We start from the raw sequence: 26,950 nt of genomic DNA, 5'->3' as shown, positions 1-26,950 counted from the left end.
ATGAGATTTGACCGAGCTACGGGTGTGGGAAATTTTGACCTATGTCTATACTGGATATTTGAGGGTACCATTTTCACATGAATTTTGGGTAAAAAAAATAATGTTCCCAGATTTTGATGCAAAATTGATAAAGGTGTCAAAATATGAATAAAAAAACAAACCTTAAGAAAATCAGATGAGATTTGACCGAGTTACGGGTGTGAGAAATTTTGACCTATGTCTATATTGGATATTTAAGGGTACCATATTCACATGCATTTTGGGTAAAAATAATGTTCCCAGATTTTGATGCAAAATTGATAAAGGGGTCGAAATATGAATAAAAACCCAAACCTTTAGAAAATCAGATGAGATTTGACCGAGTTACGGGTGTGGGAAATTTTGACCTATGTCTATATTGGATATTTGAGGGTACCATTTTTACATGAATTTTGAGTAAAAATAATGTTCCCAGATTTTGATGCAAAATTAATAATGGGGTCGAAATATGAATAAAAATCCAAATCTTAAGAAAATCAGATGAGATTTGACCGAGCTACGGGTGTGGGAAATTTTGACCTATGTCTATACTGGATATTTGAGGGTACCACTTTTACATGAATTTTGAGTAAAAAATATGTTCCCAGATTTTGATGCAAAATTGATAAAGGGGTCGAAATATGAATAAAACCCCAAGCCTTAAGAAAATCAGATGAGATTTGACCGAGCTACGGGTGTGGGAAATTTTGACTTATATCTATATTGGATATTTGAGGGTACCATTTTTATATGAATTTTGAGTAAAAATAATGTTCCCAGATTTTGATGCAAAATTAATAATGGGGTCGAAATATGAATAAAAATCCAAATCTTAAGAAAATCAGATGAGATTTGACCGAGTTACGGGTGTGGGAAGTTTTGAGCTATGTCTATAATAGCGCTCTCTCTCTCTCTCCCTCTCTCCCCGTCTCTCTCTCTCTCTCTCTTTGGTAATACTTTGTATATATATCTATTTTCGCTGAGCGTAAAGCAGCATTATAGTTGTCAACGCGGCAATTGTTGTTGGCCTTTTTTTTTGTTTCTTAATATTTTTACGAGCACAATAAATATATTACAGAAGTGATAATGGCAGCGATTGCATAATGGATTAAGTGCAAGGCCTCCGGCTGCTCGATGCCCATGGCAATGTTGCAGTTGCAGTTGCCGTTGACATTTGCTGTTTGTCGTTATATTTAAGCCATTATCAATGCGAGGCGCGCGAATGCCACATGACGCTGCTGTCGCAGCTCGGGCGGTTCGCTGTTTGCATTTTTACTTAATTTGAAGCGATTTATTAATTTATTATTTTTTGCAACCCCGATTGCAGCTGCTGCTGTAATTAATTAAAGCTGCGTTAATATTGAATGCGGCGCGAATGTGTGCCAAATCAAAATGCAGGGCAACAGTTGGCAGGCAGCAGGCGGAGATGAAACGCCAAAGGGCAAAAAGGGTTTGCATTTGCAAATGCAAATGAGCAGCGCACGCGCCATTTTGACAAATGATGGCAATCAAAAAGTTGCATGCAGCAGCTTAATGCGTGTTGCAATGCGCCCAACTTGCAGCACAGATCACGTATACGGCACATTGGCGCTGCCGCTCGAAGACATTGCAACATTTTGCTAATTAATGTCAAAAGATGTTATATATATATATATATATATATAGTATATATATGTGTGTAAAGTTCTTGCCACGTGTTTTAATCCCCAGCACGCGCTGTGCTCATAACTTTCAACAGTTGGACTTGGGCCACGCCCCTCTTTTGTTAACGCCTGCTGCCGTTTCTGGCTCAGCTCAAAACGTGTTTGGATCAATGCGACCAACTCTCAACACACTTTGGGCCAAAACAAACTTGATGAAACTAAGCATAAAGTCCGTGAGAATTTATGTATGTGTGTATGCGTGTGCGGCGCATTTTGTGGCCACAGTTTCAGGTGTCAGTTGCAGGCCAAGCGGCAGTTCATACAAAATTATGAGTCTGACCGCAGCCAAACGAGAATCAGAGCCTGCCAACTTGGCCTGAGCTGGCCGTGCTGCCAAGCCAGCTCAGCAATTGGCAAGGACGCCTACAACATTTCCACACACACAGACACACACGCACACACACATATGTATATGCATATAAAATATTCGCGCATATGCCAAAAAGAGAAACATATAAATGCCAGAAAAAGTGATAGATATTATAATAGACATGCTTCACGTGCGCCGTGTTGACGCGCAAAACAATAATATGGCTTCACAGACAGCAAAAAATAAGGAAGCGGAATATGAAAAATGCCAGCACATATACAGAGATATTTTAGACAGCGCCTAGTCGCAGCTCGAATACTCTAGCTTATATATAAGAAATGCTTCATAATATGACGAAGAATCAATTCAACTAAGTTTAGATAACATGCAATCTCAAAGAGTTTGAACTATTTCTTTTCTATATGATATAAGTAGTTATTACATTATGAACAAATATGGGAAATAAAGATAGGCTGCATATAGCTGAGTTTCTTAAATGTATCTATATAATCCAAGAAATTAAACAATACACAACTTTTTCCTATGACAACTATATGATATAATAAAGCTATCCCTTTGGATTTTTATTTATATCTTCCTGTAGCTAAGACTAATTTATAAACCAAGTCTTATCAGCATAGCTCCCAAGCGACCTCAGTTACGATAGAACAGTTAGCAGTAGGGATGGATTTACAATTCAATTCCTATGACAGCCATATTATATGGTTAACCTATATGGTTTCTTATATACTTCTTCCTGCAGCTAAAACTAACTTCTATACCAAGTTTCATCTGTATAACTCCCAACAGAGCCCAGTTACAATAGAACATTTAGCAGTACGGATCGATATGTAGGGCTTTATAGTATCAGTTATTCGTCTGAGTAAGACAAATGGATATATATTTTGATATACTATTCTTTTCAAGATATTGCAAAACTAATAAGGTTTTTCCAAATAAAACTCAATTTGGAACCAAATATTCCTACGACAATGATATAATAAGCCTATACACTTGATCCTTTATATATATCTTCCTGTAGCTAAAACTGCCAAGGTTCATCTGTATAGCTCCCAAGGGAGCCCAGTTCCAATGTTCCATTATGACAAAAGGGCAGAGAAATAAGGCAATATCAACTATACGCATAATCCATAGATTCAAGGAAGTTTACCCTCACGTCACACATTTTATGACCAAATTAAAGGACCCCTTCTAAGCGCTTAAATATGATGATGTGCAACAAAGGGCAAAGACCCACAAAAATCGTATAGAGCATGTGCGTCTATATAGAAATAATAGACAAGCGCTCTGTGCAATGTGGACTGTGGGTTGTGGGCTGTGGGCATGTAAACGGGAAACGAGCTTAAAAGTTGCAGAAGCAAAATAAAGATTGGCATAGATATGCACGTGATTGGAATGTAAGTTGGAAATTAAGTGGCTCCTGAGGCGCCAAGGAAACCAAAGGAGCCCAAAAGGAAAAACGATAGAAAGAAATCTTTGCAAAACAATATATGTCATACACAGCACAGAAGAACACTGTTGACTGGGCCAAGACAAGACCTGAAATGGCCAACGAATTGAGTGTGGCAGTGGCAAAACGGAAAATGAAATGCACATTAGCACAAGGCATGGGGCATGGGGCATGGGGCACGGGGCATGTGGCAAAGGCAAGGGCAGGCACACAGACGCCTGCTGGCGGCGTGAGCGTAGGCAGCGATAGGAAGGAAATTGTTACGTAGGCCAAAACGCAGCAGGAGCGGCTACAACAACAACAAGTTGGCCAAAAGAAAAGCACACAAATCGAAATAAATAAATAAAATCAAATGTTCTGTGGAAAAACTTTGGCTTCGTCGAGCTAACTTAGGTAAAACTGTGCACAGTACCCGAAGCCCGAAGCCGGAGCCGGAGTCGGAGCCGTCCCGCACAAAGCGCTGAAATTACATCTTATGAGCGTCTGGAGGTTACGCTTTAGGGAGCTAGCCAGAAAGGCAGCCCGGCAGCCCGCCAGGCACACGGCGTATACGTAACGCAACGGCAGCGTAACGGAAATGGAAACAAAGCGATAAACTTTTGTTAGTGTAGCGAGCGCCAATCCACACTCGAGGCCCACGAGAGCGTAAAAGTGCGAAAGTGCGCGCACCACTGCGACCCACAGGCAGCAGCCTGTTCTAGAAGCCATTGGTTTTCAAGTTCTGTTGCCTTTAGCTTCGCCTTCTTAGACACACGCAAAGAAAAAACAGCTCCAAACGGAAGCAGCGCAGCAGCAGCAGTAACAACAACAACAACAACAACAACAGCAGTAGCAGTAACACCAGCAGCAGCAGCAGCAGCGTGTAAATGTCGGCTAACACTTGGCTGCGCTTCCTGACTGTAGCAAAAGAAAATAACGAGTAAGTTGTGCGTGTGCACGACTAGCAGATGTCCTGCAACTGTCTAGTCAGCGAGTAGAATTCTGAATAGTACTCAGAAGTATTCATTGCCTAAGTAAAGAGCCTAAATCAGTATTGCCTATACGAAGTAGTCAGCGTGAGCGTGAGCAGTACTTAAATGTACTCATTGTAAATCTTTTAACACAAGTAGAGAGAATACATGAGTACTTTCGATACTGGCTAGTCAGCGAGTATAAATTTCTTTACATAAATAAAGAGCCTAAACGAAAAATTCCGATACTTAGTAATTAGCGTGTAAGTGTATAAGTATGAGTAGTACTTAAATGTACTGAGTATTCAGCGATTATAAGTATGAGTAGTACTCAAAAGTACGTATTCCAAATTTCTTCAACTTTAGCATGCCTCACTTCGGACACTGCCTGAGCACAGGGTAATACAAAAAGCTAAGAAAAAAATGGCCAAGAAACATACTCAACAGCTTTGCTTATGTGTTACTGAGACTCAATTGCATTGGGTGCGGCGCGCATTGGTAAGGGGAGGCCGAGGGTGGCAGCGCTTACAGAGTCGACTGGCTGCCAATGTGTGAATTACGAGTGTATTTTGTATCGCCTGTGATTTTTGGCCCTTAAAGCTGAGCACCAGAGCGCCAAAGCGATTTGTGAATCACTTCTCTTTGGCCAAAATAAGAATCGAATGTAATTTGCTTTAAGTTTGCTGCCGCAAACAAAGACTGATTCAAGTACTCACGTAAAAAAATCAATGTCCAACAAGCCAAAAACGAGCCCCAAAATAAGTTAATGTGGGGGGAGCGAGAATAATCTTAATTTTCCACAAAAGAAACGTGACACATTTTCGCTGGTCAAAAGTAGTCAACGCATCGCAAAACTGTTTCAAACTTTGCGGAGCACACACACTCTCTAAAGTGTAGTGTGTGTGTGTGTGCGTGTGTGGTGTGTGTAAGTGGCCCAATTGATTGTTGCTTGTTTTGCCTTTGTTTAGTTTTGGGTTAGCCCCAAAAAGCAATTTCTTTTGTATTGCGAGCACACGCAACATGAAAATTGTTTGGTTTGTTCTTTGTTTTCAGGTGGACTCAAGTGGACTCTTGGCCAAATGTCTTAAGCAGCCAATGAACACACCTGTTGGAGTATTCATTTTAGACATAGTTCATTTAATTGGCATTTGTACAACACATATTAGAGAGGCTTTTCATTTAGCTAGTTTTATTTTAGGGCTTGGCTCTCAGAAATATGTCTTTCTTAGCTGATACGGAAAGGGTTTGCGGGTTTGAACCATTTGCTTAGAAATACACAGCTCAATCAGTTGACAATCGTGAGATAAGGGCACGCGGGTTAGTTTATGGATAGATTTGAAAAAGAAAAGCAATTTCGGATTCGAACTTTGATAACTTAATTCTAAATATATGCTGGAACTTCTTGAAATGTTTGGGATCAGCACCGCTTGGAATTGTTTTCTGTAGAGTATAGAAACTGTCTGGAATTTCTATAAATATGCTGATTGCTCTGCTTTGTCTTATTGTATATTACAATGCATTGATTTTATCCTAGTTTCAAGGCATCATTTCTCAAAAGTCCCAGAAGCTAAGAAAATCTCAGCCTGCCTAAGGCTGGATAATTCTCTAGTATAAAACTCTGGAGTTGCACAAGTTCGAGAGATCAACATTTATTTTCCTAGACCCTTGGCCAGTTGCTTGGATAACTCTTCGAACTACCCACGCGGCATCAAAATAAGGCCTCAAGTGCTTTACAAAATCTGTCAGACACATGGCCGAAACTGTCATTTCGTCTAAATACACCTTTTTGCATTGTGCTTCTGTCGTTTTCTCGGTTTGATTTATTGTATACCCAAAAGTATTTGCGGCTTGTGTGTGTGTGTGCGTGTGTGTAGGGCAAGTGCATATATCTATATATAAAGTATGTAAATGTCTGGCTGATTTGTTTAAACAAACGAGCACAGAGTGTGCTGGTGTGTATGTGTGTATTCCTTGTCCCTACAGCTGTCAGCTTCAATCTTGTGCTCTCGTTTGTGCCCTTAAACCAAACCCTGAACGACCGCACTTTCTTCTAGTGTTTGCTCCGGTTTTGTTACATTCGGGACTGTGTCTGTGTCCGTGTGACGTCTGTATGTCGTCCACTTGTCATGTCACTCAGCGTCATTGTCATGCAGACAATGCCAAGCAGAGTCGGTCTTCAATGCTGCTGCCCACAGCTAACTAACCCTCAGAACTCGGACTGCCCCGCCCTTGGTACTCGCATACAGAGGCAGCAGCTATTTTTCGGTTCTTGCATTTCATTTACATTTTCAATGTCAGGTTCGTTTCGAGTTGTAAACTTCAGAATGCTGACATTTCGTAATTTACCGTTACAAATCAATTGTCAAGTTATAGCCAAGCAGCCCCAACAGCCCCAACCCACCCGGCTGCCCTCTTTGTCCGCGCGTTGATGTCCTGTGGAAATGCCCGAGGAAAAGCAGCAGCAGCAGCAGCAGCAGCTGCCTAAAGCATTTCTCACAAATGTGTTGAAATATTTTACGCACAATTTATGTTAATTTGCCCACAGTTTAGCCATAAACACACACCAATAGACACACACACACACACATGCACAACATATTTTTATGGCCCGCCTCGATATTTATGCGCGATTTTTTTCGCATTGGACAAAAATTGTTTAGCCTGCTTATAGTATGCTTTATATGGATATATACACACACATATATGGGTGTACGTGCTTTGGCAAAAGTTTTGGGGTTCATTGCACACACACTTACACACACACACACTCACATGTGTGTCCTGGCTTTCTGTTAACATTTTGACAGCAAAGGCTTTAAGTTGTCAGCGCGTTCTTTAGCCATATTATTGTTATTGTCATTGTTTTTGCTAGAATTGTTGTTGCTGTTGTTTTTGTTATTGTACCTGTTGTTGTTGCTGTTGTTGTTGTTATTGTTGTTGTTGTTGCTCTTGTTAGCATTGGCGCTAATTAACATATTGTTGTTTTGCGCTTGTCGCGCCATTGACAATTCATTTTGTTATCACCAGCACACGAAAGCTTTCCGACAAACCCTAAAAACAAAACCCAAAAACTTTTGCCCAAAAACAATATCCGAAATATACAACTCTCCGATAGCCTGTAAAAGTTTTCGATGCACAAGGGGTACGACTGCATTTGTTATCGAAAAGCAGTAGAACATTTAATTCTATCGCGATTTTTAAGTCTGTGATCGATTTGAATATTTATCGATCTATGCAACAAACTATATGTATCGAATTGACATGCATATGGGGCACGATGGTGAGATGTCTATCGATTGTAATCGATAACACGCTTTTCATAAATGTACTTAAGGCTTACATAAATGATGCACGCTTGGTAGGAAAACTCAAAGTATATAACTGATTATTATCGATATATCTAAGTAATACGTACACTAGACATATATATTTGAAATGGAAAAAAATTGTCGTTGATTATCGAAATAAATACTTGGGATTAGAGAGGTTTTATCGATCTTAATGAATAATACGCCTTGCAAAGCTTACTAACCCTACGTAGAGCTGCTAGAATCCTTCGGATCGATAATTATCGATAACAGACACAACAGCGCAAGCTCGTATGCATGTTGCCTTTATGTGGAAATAATATGCTCGCCCAATTAGGAATTTATGCAGGGTGTAGAAATACTTTTGCCAACAAAGTATTTATATTTGGCATGTGAAAACTTTGCTGTCAGCTGGAGATTTGTGCAAATGATAAGGTCTGACAGCTGAACTCTGCTTAATGCGTATAATAACATGGCCAAATGCCGGCCCCACCTGAATGCTGGAATGATTAAAGACAAGATTAAAGCGTGCCCTGTTATAAGCGCCTGTAAAGTGCAGCAGCTGCTGCATCAAGTTGCAAATAGATGTGTGCATATGCATATGCCAGGCAACTTATGCCCAAATTGCCGTGCACTTCAGCTGAAGAGGAGGGGGCTGGCGAAGAGAGTGGTGTCGAGGAAGTTGAAGGGAGTTGAAAACATGCTTAAGCTGCAAAGACGTCGCGTAGGCTGCAGCTGCCTCTCCAAAGGCATTTTAAGCAATGCAACACACACACGCACACAAACACACGCTCCTGTGGCTGCTCGTTATTATTAGCATAATTACAGGCGCATTAGCGTGCTGCGGCTTTGGGGTTCAGGTGGCTAGGCAATTGGCTGTGCAACCTGATTATGACAGTCTAAAAGCCTGCCACAGGCGCCTCCTGCCATGCCACATTAAAGCCGCACACGAATTTCAATAACAAAAGCAAATACTAAAGACATAGTTTGAGCTTTTAAATAGAAGTATTAAATTATCACTTAAAATAAATTAGTTAAATTACAATGTGTTTGTTTATTACAAGCTCAAGAAATTGTTTAAAAACAAAAAAAAAATCTATTTGTAAATTGTAATTCGGTTTATGGCTATCCATCTAACTGGGGCATTTTCTTGTACATTGCATTAATTAGTTTTTCATTGTTTTCATTTTATTTTTGCAGCTCTGCCACGCTTCATGTTTACGCAACATTCGCCCCGCGCTTAACATTAAACGGCCAAAGGTCACAGAAGCAAGTTTTTTACTTAAGCTGAAGCTCAAACAAAAACAAACGCGCAGTTAAAATCAACACAGATAGAGGGAGAGAGAGAGCGAGAGAGGAAGAGAGGAAGACGGAGAGAAAAAGCCGAGTGTGGACGAAAGGAACTAGGGACTAAGCACCAGGGACTAGGGACTAGGACACAATGCGTTTACAGCTGTTAGGGCTGCTCTGCCTGACGCTGGGCGCCGCCGTTGCTGCGGCCTATCCCAACATCAACAGCAACACACAGTCGAAGCAGCCAATCTACACCTATCTGACTACATCGAGCACGTCCAGCCACAAGCATGAGCCAGCTCCCAGTGCCATGCAGCCGGCCATTGTGTACGAGGCGTCTGTGCCAAAGCAGGAGACGCATCCCGCCAGCAACGGTGCGGCCTCAACCACAGCTGAGGTGGCATCAAAGAAAGTCATCGGTTCCAGGTGAGTGCACGCAGACACACAGAACTGGCTGATGTGCGTGTCTATTTTTTTTTTCACATAGCAGAGAGGCAAACCACCCAAACAACCCAAACCAGCCAAACCTATTCCACTTTAGGCCAGCGCTGCCTTTGTTTGCGTTTGTTGTTTTTGTTGTTGTTGTTGTCGCTGGTCGTTAGGCAAAGTCTTTTGTTTGCACAGCTTTTTGCAATTTTTGCCACTAATTGAAATAGAATTTCCCTTTTGTTGTTGGGGCTGGAGGGCGTGGTCAGTTGGCAAATGCCTTAGTATTTTAATTAATTTGCTCAACAGGCGCCACTTGACGGGCGGTCTGCGCCGACCCCACAACAATAAAACACGTGGCATACCTAGCGACGCGGCATTTAAGAAGAAAAAAAAACAACAAAATCAAAAATGGAAATTAAAAAAAACAAAGCAAAACAACAACAAAAAGCCTGGCACAAATTGAGTGCTCATTAAGTTCAAATCAATGCTAATCAGTTGGCTTTTCCGGCGCACTCTTCGTTCCCATGGGCTTTGTCTGTTTATGATTCATGCCAAAGGCAGCACGATTTTGATTCGATTACAAAATATCGAAAAATATTGATTACAAAATACCGATTGAAATATCTTTAAATATTTATAACAACGTATCGATTAAAATATCCATATATGTCCATTAAAATATCGATAAATACCAAAAACAAAATATCGATCAATGAATTTTGATTACAAATACATCGATAAACATCGGTTGCAGACTATAGATAAATGTTGATTATACAAATTATAAATAGTTATCGATCGATTACTATCGAGTACAAAAATATCGATAAATATCGATTGTGAAGCACTCGAAAGTTATAAAAGCTAGATGCAAAAGACTTGGTATATATCCCATCGTATAGTATAAACTATATACTATATAATATACCTATTTCCCTAAAATGCATAAAAAAATACCATATTTTATGGTATAGAGCCTTGCACTTTGGTATACACACATCTTTGTTTTTCCATATTTAAGCCATGAAAAGTTCATAAAGATCGGACTATAAAAACCAAAGTTACTCAAGAGTATTTTCCTATATATTGTATAGGACTAAGGGAAAAAGGATGCAGAGAAAAAAAGCTAGAATATTTGTAACGGCAGCTTGGCGCTGCCCTTATGGCATTTCCCAGTCGTATGTATGTAGAGAGAAAAGCTGGCATACTTATTTGTAACAGAAGCTGTCCTTAGGGCATTTCCCAGTCGTGCGTACCCGACCAGAGCACACTTATACAAACTCGCTAATGTTTGGGGCTTGGTTAAGTCGCGCAACCCTTAAGCACAGCTGTTCGGGGTAGAAATTTTCATGAAAATTAATATTTTTGTTGCCGATTTTCTTCTGCTTCTGTTCTGTTGAGTGCAGGATTCTCGCGTCGTTTCATATTAATTCCGGCGCATAAACAAATTCACAGACATCGCGGCATATGGCCGACAGTGCTCGGTTACTCGGCCTGATAATGATAACGAGCAGCTGCCGCTGCGGGTCTTTCATTATGATAATAATAATGATAATACGCCTGTTGGAGGCGCCCTTGATAATACAGTCAGATATCCGAGCGTCTCTTGTGTTATGCATCAATCGACTCGGCGGTTTATCGTTTTGTTTCCACAATACATAAATAAAATGCATACAAATGTTTATTTGTGTTTCATTTCATTGGCAATTTCCTGCCGTTTGTCATTAACAAAAATTGAAATACAACCAAGGCAAAGAAAAAAAAAACAATTGAAAAACAATTTTTAATTTAAAAGGAGCGTATGGATTTTTATCAAATGGCAGAGAAATTTTTTTTAATTGAATAACTACGTTAATTATGTGCTTTAAAAAAATTCACTTTTTCTTTCATTTTTATTTGAAATACAATAATTATGCGCATTTAAATTTATATAATCCTTTGTTTTTTATTATTTTACATTTTTTATCTTAATTTTTTGTGATAAATATAATTTTTAAATGTGCTTATTTATCCCATTGAGACATTATTTTAATATGCTCATTGAAGCTAAAAATGTATTAAATACAATTTAAATCATAATCATTCTGTTTTTTAAGCACATGAAAAGGCCCGTTTTAATTTTAGCTTATTTTAATCGGGCTGTCAAAAGCATATAAATTAATTATGTAAAATTACATATATATAATTATAAATAAATATATATGTATATATATTTTTTAAAGGGATTTCCATTGTCATTAAAAGCTTTGCCTGAAGGGAAATGGAAGGCAAAAGCATAAAAAATGTAGCAAAAAATTGGTAGTCATAGATATAGGGCAGCTTCGTGGTTGAATTAATAAAATATATATCCACTTGCTAGCAGAAAATTAGTTAATTGCTGGGAATGTAAAGGTCCTGGTTTGAACCAGCACGTTGAATCAAACCTTAAGACGAGGCCTTGATGCACAAACTGTTTCTAATAGATTCGATATATATTCTCAGCACCGCACAACTTTTAAAATTTAAACTCAGGTGCTTAAAATTAGTGAGCATATGCATGTGCTCAATTATTTGCCAGCCTCGGCGTAATTTTTAGCTGCATGGATATTTATCACAGCCGAACTGGCAGCCAGACAGTTGGACAGATGTATGACATGCAGTTAGACATATATAGAAGCAACAGCTGCATATGACGAGGCACGCGCGACTCACGTGCTTAAATGTTAATGATGTGCCATACGAGAGTCTATCTTTACAAAGTATGTAGCTGCTGGCTGGTATCTGCCTGGTATACAGCAACGTGTAGCTATGTTAACTAACTGCCAGCTAGGCGAATGCGAATGCAAATGCAGCAGGCAGTTGGGTTGGATTGGGTTGGGTTGGGTTCGAGCGTGACTGTGTGACTTTGGTGCTGCGATTGCAGGCTGCATTCAATTTCCATTAAAATGCCAGCGAAGGCGCCGCAAAGTATGCAGCATGACTTTGAGATTTCCAACTTTATCACATTTATTTGCCATTAATCACTGTCACTCCGGCACTCGATAACATATGCTATTTTTTTTTTTCTTACCCGACAGCTTGGTCTCCTCGGTGTCCGTGGTGCTCGACGGCAATGAGCCGCAATTTACGGATGCCCTGGGCCAGAAGGTGCCCAAGCCGCAGCCCTCGCTGCAGGTGGCCAGTCCCATAGATCTGCTCAATCCCGATCGCTATGAGTTCTATACCTTCGATGAGCATGGCGAGCTAGTGAAGCGTCTGATGACCATGCAGGAAATCCAGAGCATTGTGGCCAATGGCGACGGCGAGGGACCCTCGATAATACACACGGCTCCGCAGCTGGAGCACGAGCCGGAGAAGAAGGTACAGGATATTGTGGATAGTGTGCAAAATGTGCTCAACAAGGAGGTGGCCAGCAGCTCCTCGAAGAACAGCTCTGGCGAGCTGTTGCCCGTGCTGGACACACCTGACGTCTCCTCCTCCTGGTCGCTTATATTGCCAGCCATCTTTGGCAATACGGGCGGCGATATATTCCCCCAACAGAAGCCCCAGCAAATTGTGATGACACCCGAATCGGAGGTGCTGGACACTTCGACACGTGCCGCGCCCACCACACAGCGTGCGACCAAGAAGCCAAAGCCCGCCAAGCGCAAGCCGGGCAACCAACGTAAGCCGAGCACCAGCACCACCGAGATGACACCGCAAGTGGTGCAGGAGGATTTGGATCCATTGGAGTCCGTCTACACGGGCATACAGCAATATCAGCAGGCAGCGGCCAATATGCACGACTTTGATATCGCGCACATGCAGCCCATTTACCAGAAACTGCCCAGCACCACCGCCAGGCCTGAGACAACCACACGACGCGTCTTCTACAACAATCAGGAGATAGTACACACGCCCAGTGCCTCGAACAGCACCACTGAACAGCAGCATCAGCTGGCCAAAAAGCCGGGCAATGTGCACCGCAAGCCCACACAACCACATCGCGTGAAGAAACCCAGCGGCAGCACGAGCAGCACCACTCAACCGACTAGCGGCAAGCAAAAGGTAAAGAAGAAGCCAACAACCAGCACCACCAGCACCAGCACCACCTCCACCACCACAACCACACCAGCACCCCCAGCAAATGCACCCGCTGAGACCGCAACAGCAGCACCAGAGACAACAACAACCACTCAAGCACCTGTCTCGACCACGCCCAAGAAGAAGAAGCGCAAGCCCACGCGCACACCTGGGCACACGGGCAACAACGGCGGCAGCAGCAGCAAGCCCAGCAAACCAAAACGCAAGCCAACCACCAAGCCCAAGCCACAACAACATCAGCACCACCAAGTCCCTGAACAGGCAGCTGCAGCCACTGCCCCACAGCAGCAGGAGGTCAGCACACAAAAGCCAGCGCGTCCGCATCGGCCGCAAAAGAAGCCCAAGCCCACAACGAGCAGTAGCACAACGATGACAACAACCACCGTGGCGCCCACCACCAGCTCAACAACAACAGTTGCAACTGAGCCAACTGCACCACAGCATGAATCAGCGGAAATTGCAGCACCACACGATACCGAGCAACAGGAGCCCGTGCACCACAAGCCCGTGCAACACGAGCCCGTGCATCACAAGCCCGCTCCAACGACAACAACGACAACTACAGAGGCGCCCAGAACCACCACCACAGCTGCAACCACAACGACAGCTGCAACCTCAACAACCGCTGCTCCAAGCAGCAGCACCAGCACTTGGCGGCCACCTACACTGCATTATGAGAAGCTGCATGGCAAGCCCGCGCATGCCAGCACCACTAGCAAGCGACCCACAACGCTGCATCACCAGAAAATACACGGCAAGCCTGTGCACAGCGCAGCAACCACTGAGGCCAGCAAGTTGGCCGCCAGCTATGGCCACAACAATGCCAAGCCAGTTAAGAGCACAACAACAACCACCAGCACCACACATGCGCCCGTGTATCCCGTGCCCAGCTACGATGCGGAGGCCACCGAGAATTTGCCCACAATTGTGGCTGTGCAGGAGGCGGTCAAGGAGGATAAGACGCAGCTGAAGAAGACGCCGCTGCCGTTGCCATCGCTGGCTATGTTGCAACAACAGCTGCAACAGAGCGCACCACCTTCACACCAGGCAGCACAATTGTCGGCGGTGCAAATGCTCTCCATGGATCAGATTGTGCAGAGCCTGACACAGGATCTGTTGGCTGGCGATAAGAAGAATGACAATGCGGCACCTGTGAAATACGACAGTGCGGACAGCAAGGAGCAGATGGAAACTTTGGCCAACAACAAGAAGGTGCCCATCAGCAGCAGCACCACAACCTCAACAACAACCACTAGCACCACCACGACAACAACAACAACCGCAGCGCCCAGGACAAGCACAACAGCTGCGACTACGCCGAAGCCGCTGACCGCGCACTATGGCGGCAGCACGCTGGCCACCATGCTGGATGAGGAGGGGACGAGTACGAGTGAAGACAAGGAAGAGTCCACCGAATCCACGGGCAACCAGCAGCAAACCACGCTGAGCAGCATGGAGGTCGGAGCAGAGGAGGAGGAGCAAACGCCCGTTGTGCTAATAACCGCAAGACCGCAGTACTTTACAACCAACCAGGCACCGGCGCAGCCGCTACTGTCCACGGCCAAGCCGGAGCCGGAGACAACAGAGCTGCCCAGTCATATGCAGTTCTTGCTGACCACGCCCATGGCGGCATACGACGAGAGCGAGATGGAGGCGGCAACCACAGACAAGCCCACAGCTGAAGCCAATCATGTGGTCAAATTCGAGCCCCTGTATGCGGATGTGCCCGAGGCTGTGGTCGCCGAGCTGACCGAGCAACCCGAGACCAACGAGGAGACAACCACCGAAATGTCAGCGGCACGTTTGCCCGTCACGGACCGCACCACCAGCACCACCAATGCCGATGACGAGAATAGCACTGAGGTAACGCCAATGATAGCCAATCTGGTGCAGCAGCTCAATCTGGAGGTGCTCAAGCCAACCGATCAAATCTCCATGGGCAATTTCCAGACACAGGCAGCCACGGTTGCCTCCACCCTGGTGGATGGCAGCAATACACTTGTCTCCGACATCTATATGAACTCGAACGAGACCAAGAATGAGCTGCAGTTCCTCATGTCCGATGTTATACAGCAAATCACACAGGATGATGAGACATACAAGCCGGCTGATGACTCGCATCGTTTGACCAACTTTGCCCAGCTGAATACATCATTTCTGTTGCCGCCAAGGCCAAGCACAACGGAGGAACCGACGAAGCTGGCGACGGAGCAGGAAATCACAACTGTGCGACCCAGCCAAGAGGAGCACAGCAAACAGGAAGCTGATTACATCAATACGCCAGCACCGGGGCCAGCTCTGGTGGAGAGCAGCACATGGCGGTTGCCCGTGTTGTCGCTATCGCAAATTTATGCGCAGCAGCAGCAGGACGAGGATGATGATGAACAGCAACTGTTCGACTCGGAGAGAATAGAGCTCCTTAAACCAACCGAAGCAGCAGACAAACAGGAAGTCATTGAGGAGGAAAAGACGAACGAGCAGCAGCAGACGGAGAAGCAGCAGCAGGCGGAGAAACAGCAGCAGGCGGAGACGCAGCAGCAGGCGGAGAATCAGAATGAGAAGCACGAAGAAGAACAGCAGCAGCAGGAAGAGGAGCAGCAGCAGCAGCTCGAAGAACAGCAGAAGGAACAGCAGCTGGAGGCAACAACAATGCCGACAGCAGACACCACGGAAGCAGCAACAGCAGCAACGATTGAGCAAGTGCAGCAGGCGGAGGAGAGCAGCAAGGAGACCAGCTTGCCTGAAGAGGTGACAACGGTGTCAGGCGTGGAGCAGCTGCACGACGAAAAGCCAGACGCGCCGGAGCGCGATAGCGAGGAGCAAATGCCCGAAATGTTGACAAATGGTTACAACGAGCAAATCCAAGCGGAAGCCACAACAGAACAGTTGGAGGCAGACACCACCGAGCAGGTGCCGGCAGTCGAGGAGCTGGCAACAGCAGTAACAACAACAACAACAGCAGCTGGGTCAACAAATGTTTACCAGGACGCACAAGAGCAAACATCCAGCGAGAAGGAACAACAGCAAACAGAGAAAAGCGAAGAGGATGCAAAAACAGAGGAGTTGATGGAGGAGGAGCCGATGCAAAGTGTCGAGGATAGCGCCACAAATGCTGCACAGCTGCAGCCGCAGTACAGCGCACAGCCTGCTGCAGTAGAAGAGCAGGAGGAGGATACGGAGAAGGAGGAACAGCAGCAACAGCAGGAGCAGTCGACAACAAACAGAGGCGAGCTGGCCACGGAAATACCCGGTGATATGTCCGTCGTCTCATCCGAATCGGACATGTCGCTCAGCTCCGAGCAGGTCACGGAAAAGCTCGAGCTGAGCACAGTGCGCACCATGGACCTAAATGAGGAAGCACTGGAGGATATATCCGATGAGCTGACAGCCACGCTAACAGAGGAGGATACCACAAGTGCACAGCAATATACGCTAGACGATGAGGATCCTTATGTGAAGCTGGGCGAGACAACGGCCAGTGTGGTGAGGCCGCAGCATTTGGCCAGTACGGAGGATAAGAGCACACCTAACCAATCCGTGGAGCAGCAGCAGCAGGAGAAGCAACAGGGGCAGCAGATCTACAAGGTGGAACAGGAGCAGTCGCTGGAACAGAAACCGGAGCCACAGACGAATTACCATCTCACCTTGCCCCTGGCCAGCTATGGCAATCAGCAAGCGGACGAAGAGGATGAGGAGGATCAGACCGACTATCAGCTGCCCATGCTTCTGCCCAGCAGCAGCACAACCGAAAAGGCGGCTACAACGACCAGCAGCACGACCACGCCCACATCCACAACTATTACCAGCACCACCAGCAGCCCAACCATCAGCACCACAACCAAGCGGCTGCACACGCTGAAACCCGTTTCGTACTATGTGCAGCCCTCACTGCTCGGCGGCTACAATCAGCTGGAGCCACAGCCGCCCAAGGTGCTGCCCTACAATGCCAACAGCAACAACCTAGGCCAGCGTCCGATGCAACGTCCCGCCTCGCTGACCAATCTGATGGCCGCCTCCACGCAGGCAACACGTCCGCCCGTCAAACTGGAGCCAAGTCCGCAGAGTTCGCAGGGTTTGGAGGCATCGACGGCACGACTGGACGAGGATGTGCTCTCGTTTGCCCGGCTGTGTAATGAGCTGGCGTTTAGCTACTGGAAGGCCATAACCTCGGAGAAGATTAGCTCGGCCAGAAGCTTGGTCATCTCACCATTTGCTTTGACCTCGATGCTGTCCATGGTGTTCTTGGGCGCACGCGGCAGCACATCGGGCGAAATGAACGAAATACTTAAGCTGGACGATATGGTTAGCTTTAATCCGCATCTGATATTCCGCAACATAACCAACTCCGTGGAGCAGTCCCTTGAGAGCGACATCGCCACAGCTGCCTTTGTGCGCGAAATCTTCAGCGATCGGGCCAATGGCAAAATATTGCCCTTCTTCAAGGAGAAGACGCAACAGCTCTATGGCGGCCATGTGGAGGAGGTTAACTTCCATGTGGTCAATGATATTGTGCGTCGTCGCACCAACCTGCTGGTCAAGCGTCACACAATGGGCAAGGTTCTGGAGTATTTGCGCACGAATAGCGTTTGGGTAAATGGTCCGCTGGCCACGGTGTCGGCGAATCTCTTCCAGACCGATTGCTCGCGCGGCTCGACAACGGATCGCGATGGCGAGATGTTCTTCCAAGTGCATCCGACGGTGCGTCAGCGTCGCCTGGTGCCCATACCCGCGGTCCTCTATCGCTCCGGCTTTACGGCTGGCTATGAGCCCAAGCTGGATGCCACAGTGGTGGCCTTTGGAAGCATTCAGGACACTGTGAGCACCATATACGTGATGCCCGGACATCAGAGCTCGGTGTCGCCCACCGACAATCTGGATCGTCTGGAGCGCAATCTGGTCGAACTGGCATTCGGCCAGGGCAATGCCTGGAGCAATTTGTTGACCTCCCTGATGGACCGGCCGGGCATGGAGGTACAGCTGCCGCGATTCTCGCATCGCTCGTTTGTCAATGCCTCGCTGGGTCTGCAGAAGATGGGCTTGAAGGGTCTGTTCAAGTCGGACTTTGCCGATCTGCGTGGTCTGACGGGCGCTGGCAATCGGGACATATTCCTCTCGGACATGATTCAGATCAATACGTTCAGCACTTGCGGCGAGGAAAAGATCTCAGATCATCATCACGTCGAAATGTATCCAGCGCCGCCGTTGCGTAAACGCAACAAGGATGTGGATGCCACAGACGATGATGCCAACGATTCGTCCGAGGCAATTGTGGACTTTGGTTCGCTGGTGCAGGAGTCCGTTCTGGGTCGCGGCTTCTACGATGATCTGCTTGATCCCAAGTACTTGGAGCTGCCGCTGCCGTTGCGTCCGCGTCAGGCGCGTGTGCCGGATGCTCCGCGGCTGCGCTTCGATAAGCCCTTCCTCTATTTTGTGCGCCACAATCCGACGGGCATGATACTCTTCATGGGCCGCTTCAATCCGCGCCTGTTGCCATGAAACCCAAGCCCCAGCCCCTAAGTAAGCCAAAATACCGACAAATACATACAAAAATAATATTAAAAAAAAAAATTGTTAATGCCCACTTTGACACGCCCACCCGAAAATGGGACACGCCCATGCGGTCAAAGCAATTAAATAGTGAATTGAAATGCCTGCAATTAAGTTAATTTTATGATTAATGCCAATTGCTGTGCCTTAATCCCGCGTCCCGCACGATACGAGATTGATGTGCAGCAAAAAAAAAGAAGGAAAATACTACAAAAAATACCACACAAAATACTATACAGAAATAACATGCATTTTTTTCTATGCACGCAGCATATTCAAATATAATATATACATTTTTTTCCCAGCAAATGTTTGCAGTTTGCTGTAAAATAATTTTCAATTGTTTTCAATTTTTTCTTGTTTTGGCTTGCATTTATTTTATTTGCATTATTATTTTTATACATGCCTTAAACAGCAAAATAAAGTTAAGCGAATTTGCTGCAAAATGCGAATGCAAATGCAAATGCAAATGCAATCATGTTTTGGCAACAACAACAACAGCAACAACACGAAAACGAACACAAAATGTAATTTAGTAAAATAAACTTAAACAATACGCAAAACTAAAAGTTATGTATGCTATTATGTAAGCTTAAAAAATCAAAATAAATACATAAATGAATAAATAAAACAAATACATCAAAAAAAAAAACCTCACAAATATTTAAAATTGATTCGCAAACACAATTTCAGCACAGGAGCTGGCAACGCCTTTGCCCAGCTACTTGCGGTTTTATTCCAAAGCTTGTAACGTAAACCGGAAGTGTTCGTGTCGCACTTTTTGTGCCAGTGCTGTGCAATGCTGTCAAACAAAGCATATGACAGGCAGGCCAGCATATAAGGAGACGACAAAAAATTGAGGCACAGCACGCCGAAGTGTGCATGTCCTTTAAAGCGGTAAGATATAATGTAAATTCTTTGCTAAGAGACGAGTCGCCAGTGTTGGGCAATGCTATGCAATAAGGTTTATATATGTGGGGTAAGCTGTACAAGGATGTGTGCCAAAGCTTCTTAAAGCTCTTTATTAAAGCCAAACTAAGCCAGAACGACATATAGTTTGATAAGAGGAAATATATTGCAAAATAACTGTTACCAGTGTTGTGAAACGCTGCCCAAAGAGGCATTTGGTAAGCCAATGAGTGTAAGAGTGTAAGCAGTAGGCTGAAGTTGATAAGGTATTAAAAAAAAACGAAAAGAAAGCAAATATACAAGTAAAAAGGAGAAATGATGATTAAGTTTATACAAGCTAACAGTGTTGAGCACTGCTATGCAATTCGGAACGTTACCAGTTTACGAGCTAGGCTTATATAACACAAAAGCTTAGCCGCAACTGGCTCTAAAGAGGAACTAGAAGGCATATTAAAAAAAAAAACAAACGACCCGTGTTGTGCAATGCTGTACATTCGAGTAAAAAGTGAAACCATAAGAAATCTAAAGTCTAGTAAAATTGTATAGTCTGCACGGAAGCTAAATAATCACGTTTAGAGTACACATTCCCAGCAACATTAAATGTCTTAGCTTAAATTAAGCATAAGAGCATACAGTCAAAAAACATCTATAAATAATAACAATAACAATGACAAGCTTGAAGTGGGTTCAAGTTTTTCCTACCCTCGATAGAGTACAAAAAGCAAAACACAAATACGAAGAAAAAAGGCAACAAATGTAGATATTTTAATTAATATTTAACAAGAATACATATAAACGATGCTTATAATGAAATCTGAACGGCTTTGCGAGAGTGTGTGCGTGTGTGTGTGCGTGTGTATCTGTGTCTGTGCGGTGTCTGTGGGCGTTTGTTTTGGGCGTGGACGTGTGGGCATGAACTGACTGCCTGAAACTTTGTCAAACTTTTGTATACACGACTTTGCTGCTACGTTTCCTGATGTTGGTGTTGTTGTTATTAATAATGTTGCAGCTGTTATTGTTGTTGTTGTTGTTCTAGTTGTTGTTGCTTTTGTTGTTGTTGTATTGCGGTTGCGTTGGCAACTCCGACGCCGACAACTGCGGACGGTTGTTCACTTGCATGTCGTTGTCGTCTCTACTCTTTTTTTTTAAGCTTTATGGGGTTTTTGCAGCTACCACGTGTGCGTGTGTATGTGATTGTGTGTGTGTGCGAAATCACTGAAACAAGTAGCATACTTTTGGGCCAAACAATTGCCAGGCAGCCAACTGTAGCTAACGCAAAAAACGCAGAAAACACACAAAAACAACAACTCACTAGAAAAAAGCAAAACGACTCACAGCTAACGACTGCGGATTGCCACGAGCTGAGTGTATGTCTATGTGTATAAAGTGTGCAACACACACTAACACACTTGGTGTAGTGTCAATGCGCAGCAATTGTGTCTGCCTTGCAACACAGCAATAGGAACAGAAATGAAGCTGGCTTTTCAAATCTGCACACAAGCCTGTTACGTTATTTGATATCCTATAATCAGAGCAATGGGGTATGCTAGAGGCATAATTAAAAACAAGGCGTCAAATAGGGTAAATGTATCGCTGAAAGAGGTTTCAATAGCCTAAAGCCTACATCTTCGAGCCTCTAAAGGGACATAAGGGGCTGTGAAAATACTTGAAATAAGGCAAACGTATCCAAAAGGGGTCTATAATAGGTTTGAAAGAGCAATAAAAGGGTTTGAAAAAGCGTGTCCAACAGGATGTCGAACAGAGAATGTGAGATGGAATGTATCACATAGAAGGCACGATCTGTGAGACCATAAAGAGACACAATTGGTTTGTAAAAAGCGCATCGAAGACGTGTCTAAAAAGGGTATGTGTAGAGGTTTTTAACAGCAATTCATGGGCTTAAAACAAGGTTTCTAAGGAGAACTGCAACAAGGGGAAATGCAACAGGCTGTATATCAGTCAAATAATTACATCTGTGAGATCACAAAGTGTGCTTATATTCTGAATAATGAATACACAGAGAGTTATAAAAAGGGGTTTTAAAATAAAAAAAAACGCAGTCTAAAAGGGGTATAAAAAAGCAATAAGAGTGTGTAAAACAGGGTGTCAACAGAGTTTGCAACGGGCTATGTGAGCCCATATTCCGTAAAACAAGTCCAAAAAAACGTACAAAAGGGGTTTTAAACAGAAAAACTTTGTCTAAAAGGGGTATGAAAGATGTTAAAAAGAAGAATTAGAGTCTAACAGAGTTATTTAACAGGTTATGCACCAAAAGATGTGCTACAAATGTAAGCCCATAAACTGCGCACATACTCGATCGAATTCCGATCTCTTATACCTGACGATTAAGCTTTATCTGTGTAGTGTAATTTTGTACCCTATAACCCTAACCATGCCTAAAACGAGGTGAACAAATGTTAATAAGCCCCATTAATAAATCCATATGATTATGTATGAGCAGAAGACTGCGTTAAACGTATTTAAAGTCAGCTACAGGGTATTTGCCTAGTCTCAAACATGCTCCCATATAGAATTTGTTGTTTTGCACGTTTTTCATGTTAACCAAAAACGCAGAAATGTTGCGTATTTTTCATATAATACCAGAGTGAAGCACTTTATTATGCTGCTAATTTGTCATGCAGCTGCGAGCCGCGACGTTTTATGCACTAAATAATGCTAAAGTGCAACTAATTTGCAAAAATTTGTAATGCTGTCAGTTGTTGGTGTTGCTGGTGCTGCTGCTGCTGCTTCTGCTGCTGCTTACAGCAACTATTTCCGTTGTAGCCAAGTCGCAATTTATATCCGCACGTGTTGCGTCTGGACGAGAAGAAAAACGGAAGACAAATCTGTCATTGTGCAACACGCTTGTTACTACTACTATTATTATTATTGTTATTGTTATTGCTATTGTATTGTGTAATAAAAAAAGTATTTTTGTTTTTTTTTGGTGCCGCTGTTGGAACAATGCGACAGCTGCACAATGTCCGTCCAGGCTCAACCCACAAGCCAGCTCTCATTGTAATTGTTGTTCCACGAACTTTTCCTTTTTTTCCGTTTTTGCTGCTGTCGCCTTTGTAGTTGGCAGGGTTTCGGTTTACGTTTTCGGCTTTTCCGCTGTTGTTGCTGCTGCTTTTCCTTTGTTTTCCTTCAGCGCTTTGTGTAAAGTGTTGTCTTTTACTTTCTTAGCACCTGTCGAAATTACGCAAGTGTCACTTAAAGCGGGCGACAACAATAGCAGCAACAACTACAACAACAACAATAACAACAATGTTGTTGATATCTTCAACCCTTTCGGGCACAATGATTTGTTGCTGCCCTGTTGCTAATGTTATTTGCATTTCATTTGGCGCACCCACGTGTCGTATACTTGATGTAATTTTGGTGTTTTTACCTTTGACCAGCGCTAATGAGTTGTTATTTCATTCTTTTTTTTTTTTTGTTTCACCCTCATTATTTTTACAAAACTAAATTCAATATGCGCGCACACAACTTTTTTTTAGCAGCTACAACTTTTACCAGCAACAACAAAAAATTAACCCAAAATGAGAAAAAATAAAAACTTTGACGCTTAATGAACTAGTCACCGCAGCAACCGACTCTGGGGTTACAGTTGCTAATTAATTTACATTAGCAAATTGCAAGCATGTAATTGACTTTTATTGGCATTTCCACTGCAGCAGCAGCAGCAGCAAAAGCAAACATTCGGTATGTACTTTATATCGTTCTATATGCTTAGGTATTAGGTAAAGTTATGTACTAATCACACATTGGAGACACATTTGCGGGCCACGTTTGTCAACTTGGCTTAATTACTTAGCCACCAGCAGCAGCAGCACCAGCACCAGCAGCAGCAACAACAATATTTACAATTATGTTAATATATGCTTACATATATTTAAATGTGTCCACGACAAAAAATAAATATCTTAAATATGACTTTAAGTTAAGACAAATAAAAATGTAAGCTAAAGCAGTGTTGTAAAGTAATAAAAAAATAAAAACCAGTGTTTTAAAGCATTAAAAACTCACAGTTCTTTATAAGTTGTACAGCACTAGAATACGAAAATGATTAATAAAAGAAAGAAAACAAATAAATAAATTCAACTAAAAATGATTAACAAACAATGTCTAAAGTATGATTTTAATAAAAAAAAAATGCAATATCTAAACATATTGGTGTTGTAAAGCAGCACAAATAAAACTTCTAAGAATCAGTGTTGTAAAGCAATCAAAAATCACTACTCTGTAAGTTTTGCAGCAGCACAATAGGCTAATATTGCATAGAAAATATGCTTTTAATCAGGCATAATTTAATATCGTTTAGCATCAATGTGAATAGAGAACTTTAAAGCAAAAACAAAAAAAAAAACAGTTATGTAATGTAATGTAATGTAAATAACAAAGTCTAAAATATGACTTGAATCTGTGAAAAAGCATTAGTGCTGTGAAGTAATCAAAAAAAAACGCACTATAAATGAACAAAACTAAAAACTCTGACTGAAAATGCAAATAAATTGCATATAATTATTTACTAGTAAAAGCTTTTAGCGTTCAATTATTCGCTAAGCAAATAAAATAAATTAACTTTTAAGTGATACCTCGACTATAATCTTTGGTAGCTGAAAGCAATTGCAATTTTTTCTTTTAATTGAATTTGTTGTGCAAAAGCCTTGAGGTTGAATTTTCGATTCCCTTGATTTGACTGGAAAACCAATTAATTGTGGCTTCTTCAGGCCTTATTAGCAATATAAAGAACATAATTTTATTGCTCTAATGTCAACTGCCAAACCTAAAGTGAGTGTGATTGACGTGCCGATGCCCTGTAAATTAGCCATGCCCAGTTACACAGCATAAATGTGAGCCACAAATGAGAAAGAAAATAGTTTTGTGTTGAAATATATATATTTGTTCGCAAGTATATTTAAATTTGAAGAGTATAAACAAATATAGCTAGGCTCGAATTTTGAACAGCATAAACATCAGCGCTGAGAGAGGCTTGGAGACATTTATGTGGCATTTTCTTAATTACATAAATCCATTTAATAACTACACATGGCCTTGGGCCAGCCATCATTTCAATAGACTGAAATTTGATTGCGGCCAGGATGTGTCAATCAAAGCGCCTTGCGCAATCAAGCGCAAATATTACCAAATAATTTACAAACCACAATAATCGATTCCATTTGCCAGCAGCAAAATATTTGCAATAATTTTCTAATTTTCATTTAGCTCAATAAGGCATTGATAGGATTTGCCAGGTTTATCAATTAATGGCTGACATTGTGCATTGTGCTAGGAGGGGAAGGCAAGGGGATGTTGGGTGGAGAACAATGCAATTTTCACGCCAAGTAGTTGAGAGACTTGGGCACAATTGTCTACACAACTGGGGAACGATAATTTGAGGAGGCAAAAAGCGAAATGCAAAACGCAAAAGCAAGCAACACTCCAAGGATTAATTTGAGCGCGAAAAGTGAAAGTACAGCTCGAGGTTTTCCCCATCAGCAGCAGGCAAGTTGTGGAAAATTTATGTTATATATTTCAAGAATTATGTATTTGGTTTTGTGGTTTTGGGAACTGACTGAAACGAGAGCTGGCACGACTTTAAACTAGAATTGAAATCATTTACAGAGCGGACGGGCGGGGCGGTCGGTCCAGTTGGCGAGCCATAAATATTGCCACTAGCCAGCGGCCAAAATGGCGACAAAAGCTGGCCACAAGAAAACGCTAGACACGGCTCAGCATGCATGCAGCCCATGAAGCAAACATACACACACTAGCACACTAGCACACTCTCACACACACAAACAGTTTTGGACAACCGCTCGGCATGGCGCCGACAATGTGTCCTAGTCCGGGACCTTCTGGGGCAGTGCGAGTCCAGAGAGTCCATGCGACTGTCGGCAGGCTGCCGCCTGCTTCTGTGTGTGGACAGCCGTCGGCGTTGCCAAACGATAAAACAGCAAACGAAACAACAAACAGCAAAAACAAAGCAAACAACAAACAACAACAACAAAAGGGGATAGCAGCAAACACTGCCGCACACCCAATATGGTTGCTAAACAAGTTTTTGTTATCTGCGTTCGCTTGGTTTTTGTATCGAGTGTTTATAAATGTTTATGCCACGTGAACAGACACTGTTGAAGGGCATATACGACACAAGACACAACACATGTTACATACTTATTTATTTGAGTAATTTAGTTGTGTGAGCTTTAGGTGAGCTTTCAAATTATTAAGCATATTGTAAGCGTTGTAAGCTTTGTTTATAATTTATTTACCTTTTGGTTTCAATTTAGAAATTTGCCTTAAATTCAGCTAAGAGAAATTTTTTTCCTATTTGAATGTGTTTTTAAAATTATAAAAAGCTTTTATTAAAACTATAAGCTTTAGTGAAGCTTACCCACATTGCGCTATAGTAATTCTAAGCTTTTACATTGCATTTATTAAAACTTGTAACTTAACATAAAGCTCTGCTGAGTGGCAATTCATCTTAATTGTATTTGAATTGTAAGCTGGTTTCATTAAAATTTCAAGTTTTACATTTTTCTTAGCTAAAGCGCGCTCTGGTTATTAAAGCCCATTAATTGCTTCGTGAGCTTTCAGAATGATAAGCTTTAACGCCTGTACTGGTTGGTCAACAGCTTGAAGGGAGCTTTAGATATTAATCCTTCTCGAAGATTTCAATTTTTTTGAAGCTTTCAAGAGCTTTGAAGATTGTTTTCACAACTATTCTATTGAGTCTCGTTCATTATTTTGGAGCTTTCATGTGCTTTCTAGCTTTAGTTTAGTGTCTCGCAGTATATTTAATTATATTTAAGTTGTCAAATGCTTTTTAAATTGAAAAGGGAGACATTTGCTTCATTTTGTTTTCCATATATATATATATATATATAGTCAAGTGCAAGCGTCTTCTTAGGTCACATTGTCAGTCGTTATTCATGCTTTCTTTA

General features: G+C 42.9%; 1 protein-coding gene across 1 annotated transcript; it reads left to right on the top strand.

The window, feature by feature from the left end:
* Positions 1–9,201: 9,201 nt before the first annotated feature.
* LOC115762308 (flocculation protein FLO11) lies at positions 9,202–19,040 on the top strand. Its single transcript, XM_030704474.1, has 6 exons — positions 9,202–9,479; positions 12,539–15,236; positions 15,276–15,995; positions 16,251–16,675; positions 16,769–17,045; positions 17,118–19,040. The coding sequence occupies exons 1-6, from the start codon at positions 9,202–9,204 to the stop codon at positions 19,038–19,040; spliced, it is 6,321 nt and encodes a 2,106-aa protein (XP_030560334.1).
* The last annotated feature ends 7,910 nt before the right edge of the window (positions 19,041–26,950 follow it).

Source organism: Drosophila novamexicana, unplaced genomic scaffold (genome assembly GCF_003285875.2).
Source record: "Drosophila novamexicana strain 15010-1031.04,08,12 unplaced genomic scaffold, DnovRS2.1 tig00000564-arrow-pilon, whole genome shotgun sequence".
Lineage (NCBI taxonomy): Eukaryota > Metazoa > Arthropoda > Insecta > Diptera > Drosophilidae > Drosophila > Drosophila novamexicana.
The sequence above is the reverse complement of the archived record's forward strand: the minus strand, read 5'-3'. Positions and strand labels throughout refer to the sequence as shown.

Coding starts and splice junctions, on each gene's coding strand:
- LOC115762308 (XM_030704474.1), top strand. CDS start 9,202: ATGCGTTTACAGCTGTTAGGGCTGCTCTGCCTGACGCTGGGCGCCGCC. Junction 15,237..15,275: donor CCACAGCTGAAGCCAATCAT/GTGGTCAAATTC, acceptor GATGTGCCCGAG/GCTGTGGTCGCCGAGCTGAC. Junction 17,046..17,117: donor TGGTGAGGCCGCAGCATTTG/GCCAGTACGGAG, acceptor CAACAGGGGCAG/CAGATCTACAAGGTGGAACA.